Source organism: Carcharhinus amblyrhynchos, chromosome 6, assembly GCF_965287045.1.
Source record: "Carcharhinus amblyrhynchos chromosome 6, sCarAmb.v2.hapA, whole genome shotgun sequence".
Classification (NCBI taxonomy): Eukaryota; Metazoa; Chordata; class Chondrichthyes; order Carcharhiniformes; family Carcharhinidae; genus Carcharhinus; species Carcharhinus amblyrhynchos.
In genome coordinates this window covers 38,037,108-38,052,243 of record NC_137329.1, presented here as the reverse complement: position 1 = coordinate 38,052,243, position 15,136 = coordinate 38,037,108, and the positions used below count along the sequence as shown (strand labels likewise).

Genomic DNA, 15,136 nt, shown 5'->3' with positions numbered 1-15,136 from the left:
TGCTGGAACTTCATAAACATTTCCCACATGGAAACCCACCCTTATCCTCAATCTAAGATGTGCCAAGCCTGGCCCTTGTTCCAGAGCTGGAGTGTGTACCGTTATAATATGCAACCTGTTCTAACACTGAAGTTTTGTTCCCAGCACCTCGTTAATAACATGCAGAGCTATCACTGAGGTCATGGGGAAGGACGCCCGACATCAGCAGGATGCAGGGACCTGCTCATCCCTTGGCTGCCATTTTTTGGGGTTGCTGATGATGATGGATGATGTCAACCTTTTTAGGCCAAACTGCTCAAGAGCAGTCTGGGAAATGAGTGCCATCAATATGTAATCCCAACATCTCGCAATACCTATTTTTGCTGATTGGTTGGTACCTTCCTCAAGCATGCCAGATGGAAAACAGGGTCCATTTGATGAGATTTGCATTGTACAACGATCAGTGCATAACATCAAGTGTAGACTTCAGGTGGGTACCAGAAAATGCTATATAATTATCTTAAAACTGCATTTGAATCGATCTTACTTTTATTTATTAAACTGTTAAATGTGACAATCTAGAAATAAAACCAGGGTTACAGTAACTCAGGAAAATGAATGATTTACAAATCAGCAATATGGTTGAAAACTTTAGGCTAAAATGTTGAATCACTGCATATTGTGCTTTGGAATTCAATGATTTGTATACTTCCAATTGGATTAAAGAAGGACTCACTTGAAATTAAAGAACATACCTGCTGCGCTTTGGAAGGATAATTCTTGAAATTGACTTTGAAAAACGGATACTCATCGCAATTGTAGTCATACATCCATTCACAGAAGTGATTTCCAAAGTCAAACCCTCTGGAATAAAAAATGATGTTTTTGGCAACTGGAATACTATTTATTCATTCCACATCTCAGTTTTTAATGCACGTAACAAAAAATGAAGAATTGTCACAACCAACTATTTATGGTGATAATATCTCTTTTGTGGGAAACTTCCTCTTTCTATGAATGGAGTGACCAAATTTGTCTGATAGCATCTTCCTATCGTACTTATTTTATAGATAGTTCATGTTTCTCACAAACAGAAAACCCATTTAAGTTACTCTCTTGCAATATATCTTTATAATTCGGATTTGTAAAGCAACGATAGAGGTGTTCCAGAGGATTTGTATTCACATGTACAATATAGAATGGTTACAGCACCAAAGGAGATCATTCAATGTGCCCAGTCTACACCGATTCTCTGCAAGAACTATTCAGCTAGTTCCACTCCCCCTGATCTTTCCCCTTAATCCTGCATTCTCAGATTCATAGAGGTTTACAACATGGAAACAGGCCCATCAGCCCAACTTATCCATGCTGCCCCTAATTTTAACCCCCAAGCTAGTCCCAATTGCCCATTTTTGGCCATAAGCCTTCATACTCATCATATCCATGTAACTGCAAACGCTTTTTAAAAGACAAAATTGTATCCACCTCCATTATGAAAGCCACAGTTAAATCTGTCCAATACATGAATGGAAGAGCACAATTATCAAAATATATCAGATTGTGATGGGGACAGGGTACAGCAAGCAGTGAAATGCTGCAGGAGGATATAGATACTCTAGCAGATGGCCAAATAGACATAGTTCAAGATAGAAAGACATGAAGTTAATCATTTTTGCATTTAATAATGGGCAAGGGAAGTGCACATAAAATGGGAAGATGTTAAACTAAGTAGAGGGACAACAGTGGGAAGATATACAGGTCACTAAAAGGTGGCAATGCAAGTAAATAAAGGTCCCATATAGACAAATTGAACATTTAGTTTTGTATGTAGAAGCATAGAATGCATAAACACAGTGGTGAGGTTGAATCTGTGTAAGGTCTTAGACACAAATTAACAGTATGCAGTTTTGGGAACATCATATTAGAATGGGTATAAATACAACGGAAAAGACACAGGAACAGCTTTGCTAGCATGGGACCAGGAAAGACCATTACAGCTATAAATGCAATTTACATTTTTACTTAAGTTGGTCAAACATGGTCTTGACGTTAAAATGTTCATTCTTGTTTTGAAATCCTCCCATTATCTTGCAAATCCATAGCTCTGTAATCTCTTTCAGCCCCACAACCTCCAAGATCTGTGTTCATCTAATTCTGGCTTCTTGAACATCCGCAATCGTAATCACTACATCAAATGGGGGCTGTGCTTTCAGTTGCCTGGCCCAGAAGCTCTGGAATTTCCTCCTTGCAGTTTTTTGTCTCTCTAGCTTACTTTCCCGTTTTAAGGCACTCCTTAAAACCCATCTCTTTAACTAGGCATTTGACTATCTGACTTTATATCTTCTTATATGACCTGTTGTCACGTTTTGTTTTATCATGCTTTTGTAAAGAACCTCAGGACTTCTGATTACATTAAGAGTGCTGCAAAAACAAGTTGCTGAGCTGAGTAGCTTTAACAACAACAGCTTCTATTTAAATATTGCCTTAGATGTAAAGACATTTCACGTGAGCATTATCAAACAAAATTTGACATCAAGTCACAGAGACGGGGAGGTGTTTATTCAGTGTAAACACAATAAAAATAGGCAGGTTAGGTCATTCAAGCCTGCTTCATCATTCAATGTTATTGTGGTTGATGCTCTATCTCAATGCCATCACCACCCCCCACCCCCAACACACACACACCCTTCTTTACTCCTTTAGGTATGTAAAAATGGCTTCTGCCCCAATCCTTTGTTACCAAGGATGACCTGAGGTCACATGACTATTGTAAGCCACAGTATTCAAAAGGTAATAGTGCACAAAAGGTGTTTCTCCAAATATTCCTCTCAATTTTCTAAAACTTGCACAAGTTTAATTAAAAATCACTTTTTATTTTTCTAAACTCTAGAGAATACAGAATCATTCTATTTAATCTCTCCTCGTATGGCGAACTATCTTCCTGAAATCAATCTCGTGAGCCTTCATTACACCTTTTCTAAGTCAAGCGTATCCTTGGAGACCAAAAGTGTACACGATAGTCTAGATGTGGCTGACTAAAGCCTTGAACAACTGCAGCAGGGTTTTCTTACCCCTATACGCCAACCCCCTTGATATATCTCAGTCTTTGTATTAGGTCTATTCATCGATTTTCCACAACATCCATTTGCTCCTTTGTCTGTTTTTCCAATCTCTATAGAATGCCAGTTTATCCTTTGGCCTTCAGTATGCTGAAACATAACTAGATTCTTTTCTTTGTAGATGATGGCAAGTGTGATGCGCATCTTCAAAATATTTTTACTTCGAATTTTCAATGAACCCAAACCGATGATTTCCAGCAGCCTGTTGACTCTAATCCCCAAATTTAATGAGGATAAGACACATCTTTGAGTTGGTCATATAAAATCTGCATTCCCAATACAACTGTCTCAGAAATCACAATATTCCTTGCTGTAATATTCTCAATCCAATTACCTGAACTGATGAATCTCTCCTGGTTAGAAACTGATTGGATCTTTCAACATCCAGATGCCACAAATATTCAGACTTCAAGGGTTAAGGATTTGGTAGAATAGGTTGTGCAAATATTCTAAAAATTAAGATTCCATGAGAAGCTGTTATGCATAACCAGGGATGACTGGTTATCATCAGATACTACAGGAAGACCCCAATCAGGACTACATCTCCCTTCCATTAATCTCATTGGCATTTCAAAATGAAACTACAATTACCTGAAGTTATAGCTGCTGTATTCAAAGTCAATGAGCATGAGTTTCTGATCACTGGAGTTCTCAGTGTGTTCCAACAGCAGGAGATTGCCTGGGATAAAAAGTAAAAGTCAAATGATATATTGGATACAGGCTGCATCATAGAAACCCTATAGTGCAAGAGGAGGCCATTCAGCCCAGCGAGCCTGCATCGACAACAATCCCACCCAGACCCTATCCCCGTAACCTCTTGCGTCTGCCCTACTAATCTCTCTGACATTAAGGGGCAATTTAGCATGGCCAATCAAGCTAACCTGCGCATCTTGGAGTGTGGGAGGAAACCCACGCAGACACAGGGAGAATATGCAAACTCCTCACAGTGATCAAAGAATTGAACTCAGGCCCCTGGCGCTGTGAGGCAGCAGTGCTAACCACTGTGCCAAACCTTCCCCAACAATCTGCCATGACCTCATCTGCCATTTTACAGACCAGCTTTTGCCATGATGCTGAGATTATGAACTTAAAAAGGTGAAGAATTTACACTTTGGCCTAATTAGGCACTGCAGATAATTTCAAATTAAACCAACTTCCAGAAAGTGATTAAATATTACGATAAGGCAAATCAAGACCACAAGAAACTACAAAAGTCCATGAATGTAGCCCAATCCATCACGCAAATCATCTTCCCATCCATTGCCTCTGGCTATACTTCCCGCTGCCTCAGCAAAACAGCCAGCATAATTAAGGACCTCACACCAGACATTCTCTCTTCCACCTTTTTCCATCGGGAAAAGTGTACTAAAGTCTGAGTTCACGTACCAACCGACTCAAGAATAGCTTCTTCCCTGCTGCCATCAGACTTTTGAATGGACTTGCCTTGCATTAAGTTGACCTTTCTCTACATCCTAGCTATGACTGTAACACTACATTCTATTCTCTCGTTTCCTTCTCTATGAAGATTATGCTTTGTATAGCGTGCAAGAAATAATACCTTTCACTATATGAGACATGTGACAATAATAAATCAAATCAACTCTAACAACTTTTACTTTTGTGCATAAAGCATAAACCATCTTACCTTCCTGACAGTCATTGTGACAGAAAACAATTGGTGAAGGAGTTGCTTGAAGCAGAGACCTGAGCAGAATGAAAGAGTGACATTAAATGATATGATAAAGCCTCAAATGCAACAGGTTCTATTACCTCGGAGTACTAACTGATGAAGGAATTACATTTTACCATGGCTAGTGGAGAGAATGTACTGATACAACAATTTGGTTTGAGGGTCATGTAGTAAAACCAGTGCACATCTTGCTATCCAAAAGTTGTGATCATTAGAAGCATTTTTGCAATTTAAAATGTTCAAGCTACCTTCTTACGAAGTAGATACAACTGTGTTACTTCTGCGAGATGCAACACAAGCATTTGCAATAAATAGCAATGTTGCACTTTTAAAAACAGATCTTCCAATAACTAACAGATCTGCAAAACATTTATAGTCAAGTTAGTTTTTTTTTAAACAACAACACTTATTTAAACGCAGCATTTATAGTTATTCTTTCATTAAAGATGCTGACAGAATTAGAGCACCTCACTGTAAAAACAAAAGCCACATAAAGTAACGCACATATGAAAACAAATCCAGGAATATAAATACAAATTTGGTCAAGATTCAGCATCCCCCCCACCCTTGCACCCAAATACTTGGCGGTTCATTTCTAGATCAGAAATTCTGAGTAACTTGATTGTGATTATTCTCAATGAGCAAGGTTCAATGCTGACAGCATGCATTCATAATACTTGCCCAATTTGTACCAAGCCAGTTGATGCATAATATTGCACAGTTTGGTTTGGCTCAGGTTAACCCCAGAAGATCGAATTACAAAGTTTCCAAAACTGAACTAAGATGGTATAAAATAGCCATTGCTGCAGGTATGTACTGGAGGGCTTTTGAAAAGAAGGTAGCCTATTTCTGGATGAATATTTGCTTATGTGGGAAGAATCAACAGCTGGGGCATAATGAGTTTTAGTCTTCCCAGGAAGCATCCTCTACTAACCTAGGGAAAAACTAAGTCACAGATTCAAATGTTTTAAGTTTACTTCTTTTTAGCTAACTATATAAATGTCACCTTTGTTGTATCCTGGAATAGTTATTCACATTGAAACCTTCCAGGAGACACGATTAGTAAAACTTGCTGTGAAATAACTGATCAGCAGCCTGTTTTACCCAATTGTCTGATTTTAGTTTCCGTTTTTGGAGAAAGAAAATCAGATTTGGTGCAAAACAGGCTGCTGATTAGCTACCAGCTGTTTTGCACTTTCTGAAAAGACCAATTTCACCCCAAAGTGACTCAGCAGGAGGCAAAGACCAACACAGCCAGTTAGTTTGAAAAAGTTTTTTCTTAGAACAATGATGGAGTCGTGTGCTTTATTATTTTCTGGTACAACAACCATGGGAAACAGGTGAATCACACTGAAAACTGAATTCTTGTGTATTCATATAAATAAACAGATTGGTTTACAATCATTCTTTACCTCAAATTATTTTTCAGTTTGCCTTCCATAAAATGAAAACACATGTGACTACATAAGCAATATTATCATTGCTGCTACAAACAACAGGATTCATAGAAACCCTACAGTGCAGAAGGAAGTCATTCGCCCATCATGTTTGCACCAACCACAATCCCACCCAGATCGTAAATCCACATATTTACCCTGCTAATTCCCCTGACACTAGGATCAATTTAGCATAGCCAATCTATCTAACCCGCACATCTTTGGACTGTGGGAGGAAACCAGAGCACTCGAGGAAACACACGCAGACATGGGGAGGAAGTGCAAACTCCACACAAACAGCAACCCGAGGCTGGAATTGAACCTGGGTCCCTGATGCTGCGAGGCAGCAGTGCTAACCGCTGTGCCACCGTGTTGCCCTAAGTTCTGTTAAGATCTCTGGCTCACACTACTTTAAACTAATTATTGATCAGTAAAAGGTGCACGGTAGATCACGAGACACAAAATCTGTTAATGAGTTGTGGCAGACACTAAATCCAAAAGATATATTGCATCAGAGCTGGTAAATGTGTAAGAACTGTGAAATTCATACAACCTTTTTATAACAGGCAAATTCAACTCAATTTTTTTTTAAATGTTGGAAAGTTTAAAACTTATATATTTTAAGAGCACAATGGCAAATGTTATTAATTCAATAAAGCACTACCTCAGCTTCTCCATTTCTTGTGGCAGGTTGTAACTGAGAAGTTTATGGAACATTCTAACGTGAGACTCCCTTGTAAAGCTGATTCGCATCACTTGCTGTAAGTACCTATCATTAATGAAAAATATTGTGATACAAGTCAACAGTGTATAGACATATAAAGGCTTTGTTTTGACAAAAGTACAGTTAAGCTTGAAATGCAGAAACCAATGTAATCACTGAGCTTTAAATTTCTCAGGCTGCTATTTGTAGCACAGTTTTAAATGTATTTCTGAAGATAGCAAAATCTATTAGAGATATAAAGCAGTTGAAATCTTCACATGCATGCACCAGTACCACATAGACTATTCTGAAGAATTCTTAACCCTCTATGTTTTGTTAGATGCAATTAAATTATCTGGATAATCAAACTGTCAAATGGTAAGCAAGGATATGTCCAAATTCATTTATATACAATAAATCTCAAAACAAATATTGCCATAGTTTATTAAAGGACAAGGACAAATCCCTGGTTACAGAATCTCCAAGTTGGGAAGTTGGGGGACAGAAATAATTGTGACACGGTTCCCTCTCCTGATTAGTGTTCGCTGATCAAAGGTGAATTTGTGTGAATGAGGATTCAGGCACCTGTTCAGGTACATGGAGAAAGAATTTAACATGGCCAATGCACCTAACCAGCACATCTTTCAGACTGTGGGAGGAAACCCATTCAGACACAGGGAGAAGGTGCCAACTCTGCACAGACAGTGACCCAAGTCGGGAATGGAACCCAGGTGCCTGGTGCTATGAGGCAACAGTGCTAACCACTGTGTCACCATGCAGCCCAATAATTAATATATTACTGATATTTTGATCTGGTTCAAAGTATGCAATTTCAAAAAAAATGTAGAATTCATTAATCCATGCAATCAAAATGTTCTTTTCACTTTAAGTGCAAATATGGATAGTTGATGTAATTTAAGAACTCTGTGATTTAGATTCTTGTGAAGTAAGTAATGGTTCCTTTTTGATTTGTTTAATTCCCCTCCCCCTCCCCAGGTGGCATTACCACTGAAATGTTAGGACATTTTAGAGGGTTTCAATTAACATGCAAATCTGTCACTGTTTTCAAAGTTAATTTATTCCTTTCAACCTACCATGATTAGTGCCATTAAACAGTAGGTACAAAAGATTAAGTAATTGCACTTCAGTGGTGCAAAGAGCTTAATGAATTGCTGAAAATAATGAAACCTTTGTAATGTGTGATGGAAATGGTTATTGTTAATCGCCGGTGGTAAATATGTGCATGTAAGTGGTGGGAACTGTAATCACATTCAGAATAACCTTCTACTTTAAATTCAGTAGATAGAAGAACAATCAAATCAACTTTCAAAAATGTAATCTATTCACCCTTAAAATACAGTCAAGTTAAAACTAGTCTGTTTAACATTCAAATATTGTTTAAAGGTAATGTGCAAGTTAAATGTGCCAGTTAGGTACTCACTTCTCCATGGTACAAAACAACCAGGTTGGTTCTTTGTTGAATGGCATTGTCATTCTATGGAATGTAGCCATCTTTTTCGCTATTTCTGCTGAAATACTTGGAATAGCCAATTCCCTGGTCTCCAGTTTCCGACTCTGAAGTAAAGTAATACAATACTTGTGTGACAAGTGCAAATACGTACAATATGTCGAATGCTAGCTTGCTGTTATTTACACCAATATGCAAAATTTATGATAAATGCCCTTGTATACAAACTGCTAGTGTGTGGTCTGAAAACATTGCATTCATTTTCAAATTCACACTTTTCCTTACATTTAACTGCTTTTTATAGCATACGTTATTGGCTCTTTTGTTAATTGCGCATACCTACTATGTCTCTTGTACTAAAAGATTGAAAAGTGTAATCTCAAGAGAAGGGAAAGTATCTTTATGATGTCTTCATGTTCATCTATACATTGATAGCTCAAGCACAGACATGCGTACACACACACACACACATTATTATATACTGTCAATGAATGTTACCAGATTTTGTCTGCAATAAATTCATTGATGTGCATTAAACTGGTAGCAAGGGATATACAAATCAAGGGGCTGTGAATTCTGAATCAATTACATGGCCAAATAGCTGAACATGATCTTTCCAAACTAATGTTGCTATTTGAGAGCACTTGCGGTACACTGACAATCCCAGGAAATGTTATTTACACTAAGCAGATCTAATTGAAATGTAGACTCTTGAGCAAGTCCCATGAAATTTCACTCAATTGGTATGCAAATATCTTGGTTGGCTACAAATTAATTTAATTTTGAAAGGTGTTCACTGGCTTTTCACTATTTATGTATTTTAGAAAGTAGTCCACTGCCCAGTAGTTCAGCATAAAAGACAACTTTTATACCTTAAGATCAGGAAAAAGCTTGATTTTGGGAGTGAGAGATTGGTTCCTTCCTGTGTCAACTGGGGCGTCTATCTTAGTAAAATGCAACTTGAGTAACATGTAAATTTTTAAAATATGCTCAAATGAGATTGTTCAGTTGGAAGAGAGGCTTAATTTTTACCGTGGAACATTTAATAATAACACTAACAACATGCGGCTAATGGCTTGTTGCCAAGATATTTTTCCCACGTCCTTCATTTTCCACAAGCAGCAGTAGCTCAGAGGCAACAGAATGCAATCAATGATTCACACTGCCAGAGATAAATCAGACTTACTGCAATGAACTGTTCCAAACGACCCTGAGGAAAGATTCCATATAGCTTCGGACCAAGTGATCGTTCTGCCAAGATAGCAAACATAACACTTTCCAACACCATGGCATCGGCTCCCTGTGTGAAAGGGACAAACAAACACATTAATAGGCATGATTCTAAAATTAATTTATGTCCATACGTGTCAGATGTTTTGAAATGATTTGTGGCTATTCATTCTCATTAAAAATAAACCAAAACTGGGGTTAAAATTGCAGGGTGTGACCCCTTTCTGCAAATTGAACACTTTTTAATCCCAGTCTGAAGAAAAATCTATTTAGTCTGTAAGATTTGCTGATTAGGTGCAGTGGCCACGTTAACCAAGTTCTCCCTCAGTGTATCCAAACAGGTGCCAGAGTGACTCGGGGATTTTCACAGTAACTTCATTACAGTGCTAATGTAAGCTTACCTGTGACACTAATGAATACACTCAAACCTAGTTCACCAAACCAATGGGACATTACCATTGATCACTGCAAGTTCTCTGAATAATGTACATCCTTTGAGAAGGAAGCTAAACACTTAAGAAAATGAGTTGTGACCAAATTAATGATAGTTAATTGGGACCCTGTTGATGGTTGGGATCCGACTTGGCAACCCAATATCTGCACCAGAGATGTCCTTAGATTACAAAACATTGCTGATTATGAGCAGTTGATTTAGCTCATTGACAGTGTGTCAATACAAAGTAGGCTTACCAGAATGCAGACAGTACTGATTAATAACAGCTAATGAAATTGGAAATTTATGATGAACAGCATCTCACAGAAATCAGAGTATCTTGGCTATTCTCATTTATGGCATTAACAGAATGTCCAAGTTTCAGGCAGCATTAAATGGTGTGCAAATGGGGCGCACAAAAATATTATAATTTTATTTAAATAGCCAAACAACATTAAATCTTGCTAATTAATGTAAAAATTATGACAGTTTATATCAGTTAATCCTCCATTAAAATGTCAGAGGGGTAAATCTGATACCTAAATATAACTGAAAACATGATATAAATCAAAGTAAAAAGAGGGGAATTTGTATTTCGTTAATGAAGAATAACACAGCTGGTGATTTCCTTGGTGCCACACACTCTGCCGCTATAAAATTGGTACTAGTTCACCAAAAATCGTTTTTAATCTACCACTATGTTGCTTATTTACAAATATAATTCTCCAACAGGCTACCTTAGCATAAACAGAATAAGATAGATTCGTATGAAGTGTATTTTCTTATTAGGAGTAATCTGTCTTAGTAGTAAAACTGCTACATCAATGCAAAAGTATTACAACTTCCCACCATTCAAGTTCATAAATTTTATTTCAGAGCTATATTTAAATCAAAGCAACACGTGTCATTTATCCAATGTAAACTTTATGTACATCATCAAAATTTCTGGAACAATGGCATCAGCATGTTTAATGCAGCTCCAGTTATCTGAATTTAAGCCAACCACAAATACAAATGCCTTTAAACAAATATTTTTAAAAAGTGTTTAAATGCCTCCTGCTAAAATATTACAAAATACACATGCATGGACAAACACAACTTATAAATAATTTCCTGATGGGTCAACCTGACATTTGGCACTGGATTGAAGTGAAGGGTATTCCACAAACAAGGAAATTATATAGAACTAGAAGCAGAAGTAGGCCATTTGGCCCTTTGAGTCTGCTCCGCCATTCGTATTTATCATGGCTGATCATCAAATTCAATATCCTGTCTCACCACCTTCCATATCCCTTTAGCCACAAGACCCATATCTAATTTCTTCTTGAAATACAATGTTTTGGCCTCAATTACATCCTGTGGTAGTGAATTCCACACATTCACCATTCTCTGGGTGAAGAAATTTCTCCTCACTTCAGTTCTAAAAGGTTTATCTCTTATCCTCAAACTATGACCCCTAATTCTGGACTCCCCCACCTTTGGGAACATTGTTTCTGAATCTACCGTCAGAATTTGATAAGTTTCTATGAAATCCCCTCTCATTCTTCCAAACTCCAGTGAATATAATCCTAACCAATTTCATCTCTCCTCATTATGACAGACCTGCCATCCCAGGAATCAGCTTGGTAAACCTTTGCTGTATTCCCTCTATAGCAAGGACATCCTTCCTCCGATAAGGACACCAAAACTGTACACAATACTCCACGTGTGGCCTCACCAATGCCCTATATATTTGCAGCAAAACATTCCTAAACCTATATTCAAATCCTCTCACTATGAAGGTCAACATACCATTTGCCTTTTTTACTGCCTGCTGTATCTGCATGCTTACTTTCAGCGATTGATGTAAAAGGACTCCAAGGTCTCATTGAGTATCCACCTTTCTCAATTTACACCCATTCAAGTAATAACCTGTCTTCCTATTGTTGCTAACAAAGTGGATAACCTCACATTTATCCACATTGTATTGCCTTCTTTCTTGAATCTGATACCATCTCTAATTTTCATTGTAAGCCATGGTTTGGCCACAATTCCCTTACCACTCTTGTAAGAAACAATAAACAACTTCTAGAGCTCACTTATTCATTCTTTAAATGCCTGCCATTGCTGGTCCATTGTCTTTCCTTTCAATAATGTTTCCCAGTTAATCATGGCCAATTCATGCCTCGTACCATCATAGTTACCTTTATTGAGATTCAGGACCCTGGTCTCAGAATCAACTACCTCACTATCTACCGTGACAAAGAATTCTACGATATTAATGGTCACTTGTCCCCAGAATGTGACCTATATCTCAGTTTCTTTTCTCAAAAAGATAGCGTGGATCTGGTGTAAGGTAGTGATCAGTGTCGCTTTCTCACGATAACCAGTTTTGGATGTGATCCCATTTTCTTTACCTGCATTATCTTAGGGTGACAGGGAAAGACTTCTGTTTATACAGTGATTTTCATGACCAGTGAACATCTCAAAGCAGTTTAAGTCAAATGAAATGCAGTCATGGTCATAATACAGGAGGCACAGCTGCTCATCTTGTTTAGCAATCTCCCACAAACAGCAATGTGATAATTTGTTTTCTGTGATGCAGATTAAGGGAAAAATATTTTCCAGGTGTGGCAGATTTTTGTGCTCAAACTCTGGAGTGGGACTTGAATTTAATGTTTGGAGGCAAGTGTGCTCTCAACTGAACCAGTCCACCCTAGGCAAGGTAATTTAAGCATATTAGATGCATATTTGTGCAGGGAGTGCTATAATAACATGTGAGAAGGAGTGTCCTGAGGTTCTTAAAGGGTGGCTGGCCTGATTGTGTGGAGCTTGACTGACTAGGGTGGCACAGTGGTTAGCACTGCTGCCTCTCAGCACCAGGGAACTTGGGTGAACGTGTGTGGATTTTGCAAATTCTCCTTGTGTCTGTGTGGGCTTCCTTCAGTTTCCTTCCACAGCCCAAAGATGTCCAGGTTGGATGGATTGGCCATGCTAAATTGCCCCTTAGGTGTAGAGGTTAGATGGATTAGCAATGATGAATGTGCTGGGTTGTGGGGATGGGGCAGGAGGTAGGTCTGGGTAGGATGCTATTTGGGGGGAGGGTACAGACTTGTTGGGCTAAATAGTCTCCTTCTGCACTGTAGGGATTCTATAATTCTAAACATGAAGCCAGATGTGTAGACGCAGTGAAAGAATCATCACTTCCTTCAAAAAGAAATTTGAGGTAAGCTAGGAACACAAAGCAGAAACTATTGTCCATTTTTATGGCTGAGGGGAACTCTCTGTCACCTAATTCAATACACAGCCAGCATGACAAGAGGTAGGAAACCACATAAATTGCAGTTTCCATGTCCCTGAGAAAAGATAAATCAATGTTCCAGTCTAACAAACAGCACCAAGTTGTTATTTTCCGAATTATTCTGATTCAAAAGGAAAATAATGCCATCCTATGGCTGGAGTGAGCATCCACCATGGTACCACACCAACATCATAGCTGATACATCATTGATCCAGCCTCATGTTCCCCATACCTCAGAGTTATCACATCTGTAAAGTTTGGGCTCCAAAAAAAAATTCATCCTTTGTCTTGTATGTTTTGCCAGAAAGTGCCTGTGGCCTCTCAAACTACTTTCACAATCTATAATTATTCTCTAACACCTTTTCTAGACTAGCACTCGAGTTGTAACTCTTGCCAATTTTTAATGCTGAAAGCATTTGTTATGTCTGGTTTTAAAAAGACTGCTCAAAATTAGCAGTGGCAGACATACCAACCTGCAAGACATTGCCCAACAAATTACTGGATGAAGGCCACAAAGGGAGTGGGTGAAGGCTTTGATGGCAACACATGCCAATGAAATCCCAGTGGTCTGGGGAAGGCAGACACCTGGTAAAAAGCCAGGCACCCTGTAATACCATGAACTCCTTTCTACAGGGAAACAAAAACATTATCTCTGACGAGTACTTCTTACTCACTCAATGCATTGGCAGACCAAAGTCTGACTAACAACTAATCACTAAGGATCTGGTGTAATAGTTGTTCAATCCAATAATATCTTTCACCATGCCATGCAGGGCCACCCATGTGTTAAATCTCATCTGTCAATCCAATTCCAGCAGACAGCAAAGCCTTGGCCACATTTCTTGTGGCAGCAAGATGATCAGCTGGTATCCTGGGGCAGGATTTCCCAGCCGCTCTGGGCCCAAACCTGCTGGAGCTCCATGGATCTTTGCATGGAAGTCCATACACCCACCGCCTCCCCAAATGATTCGTGTGGTGAGTGGGAGGGAAAATTCCTCCCCTCCACCCTGCCCCCCCCCCCCCCCCCCCCCAAGTGTCTGAATGCCAATTGCAATTAGGCAGCAGATGCCTATTTTTTTCTTACCTACCTCTTTCTTTTCTACATCCATGATAGTCTTCTGGCAGGAGGAATGGAATGTTAACACTGAATACTGTGGTTGGTGCCAGGGGTTGACAGCTAATGGCAGCAACAATGCTGAGACTGGAGATTTGTTCAAAGGGAGCCTTGTATTGCAAAAATTCAGCAACAAACAGCTGAAATAACTGTGAAAGTAATAATTCAGACAATTCTATGTGGGAGAAAAGAACATCTATTTTGCCTTTAAAATTGGGTGATCTCACATGGAAACCACCTTGCACTCATTTCAAACAAGTCAGCATATTTGCAAGATAAATGCAAAATATTGCAGATGTTGGAATTTGAAACAAAAACAGAAAACATTAGAAAATCTCACCAGGTCTGACACCACCTGTGAAGAGAGAATGGTGCCAGTGTTTCGAGTCTGCATAACCCTTGCCGAGGTGGGAGAGGTTCAAGCTCCCTTTAAAATGCAAAAGAGCAGATTTTTCTTGTTCCTGCTTCTGAAGGTACTGAAATACCTGGGCTGGAATTTTCCAGCCCCTCCCACCGGCAGGATTTTTCAGTCCCATTGAAGTCAATGGACATTTGAACGGCTCACTCCAGCCGCTGCAGAGGGACCAGAAAATCCCAGCGCTGGACACAGTCAGAAAAATAAACAGATTTTGAGGACCACATACCTTATATGGAACCAGCCCAATCTTCCGTTCACTTAAACGA

The 15,136-nt window shown here is 38.8% G+C and overlaps 1 protein-coding gene across 4 annotated transcripts in view; it reads right to left on the bottom strand.

Moving 5' to 3' along the window:
- Positions 1–15,136, bottom strand: part of LOC145343834 (choline kinase alpha-like) — a 61,807-nt gene that overhangs the window by 7,838 nt on the left and 38,833 nt on the right. For all 4 annotated transcript variants that reach the window (XM_080190238.1, XM_080190237.1, XM_080190239.1 and 1 more), the window contains 6 exons: positions 9,582–9,695; positions 8,369–8,502; positions 6,889–6,993; positions 4,744–4,802; positions 3,690–3,777; positions 735–843 (listed from right to left, as the gene is read on the bottom strand). In XM_080190238.1, the coding sequence (XP_080046364.1) occupies positions 735–843; positions 3,690–3,777; positions 4,744–4,802; positions 6,889–6,993; positions 8,369–8,502; positions 9,582–9,695 (609 nt within the window). The remainder of the gene's footprint in view (positions 1–734; positions 844–3,689; positions 3,778–4,743; positions 4,803–6,888; positions 6,994–8,368; positions 8,503–9,581; positions 9,696–15,136) is intronic.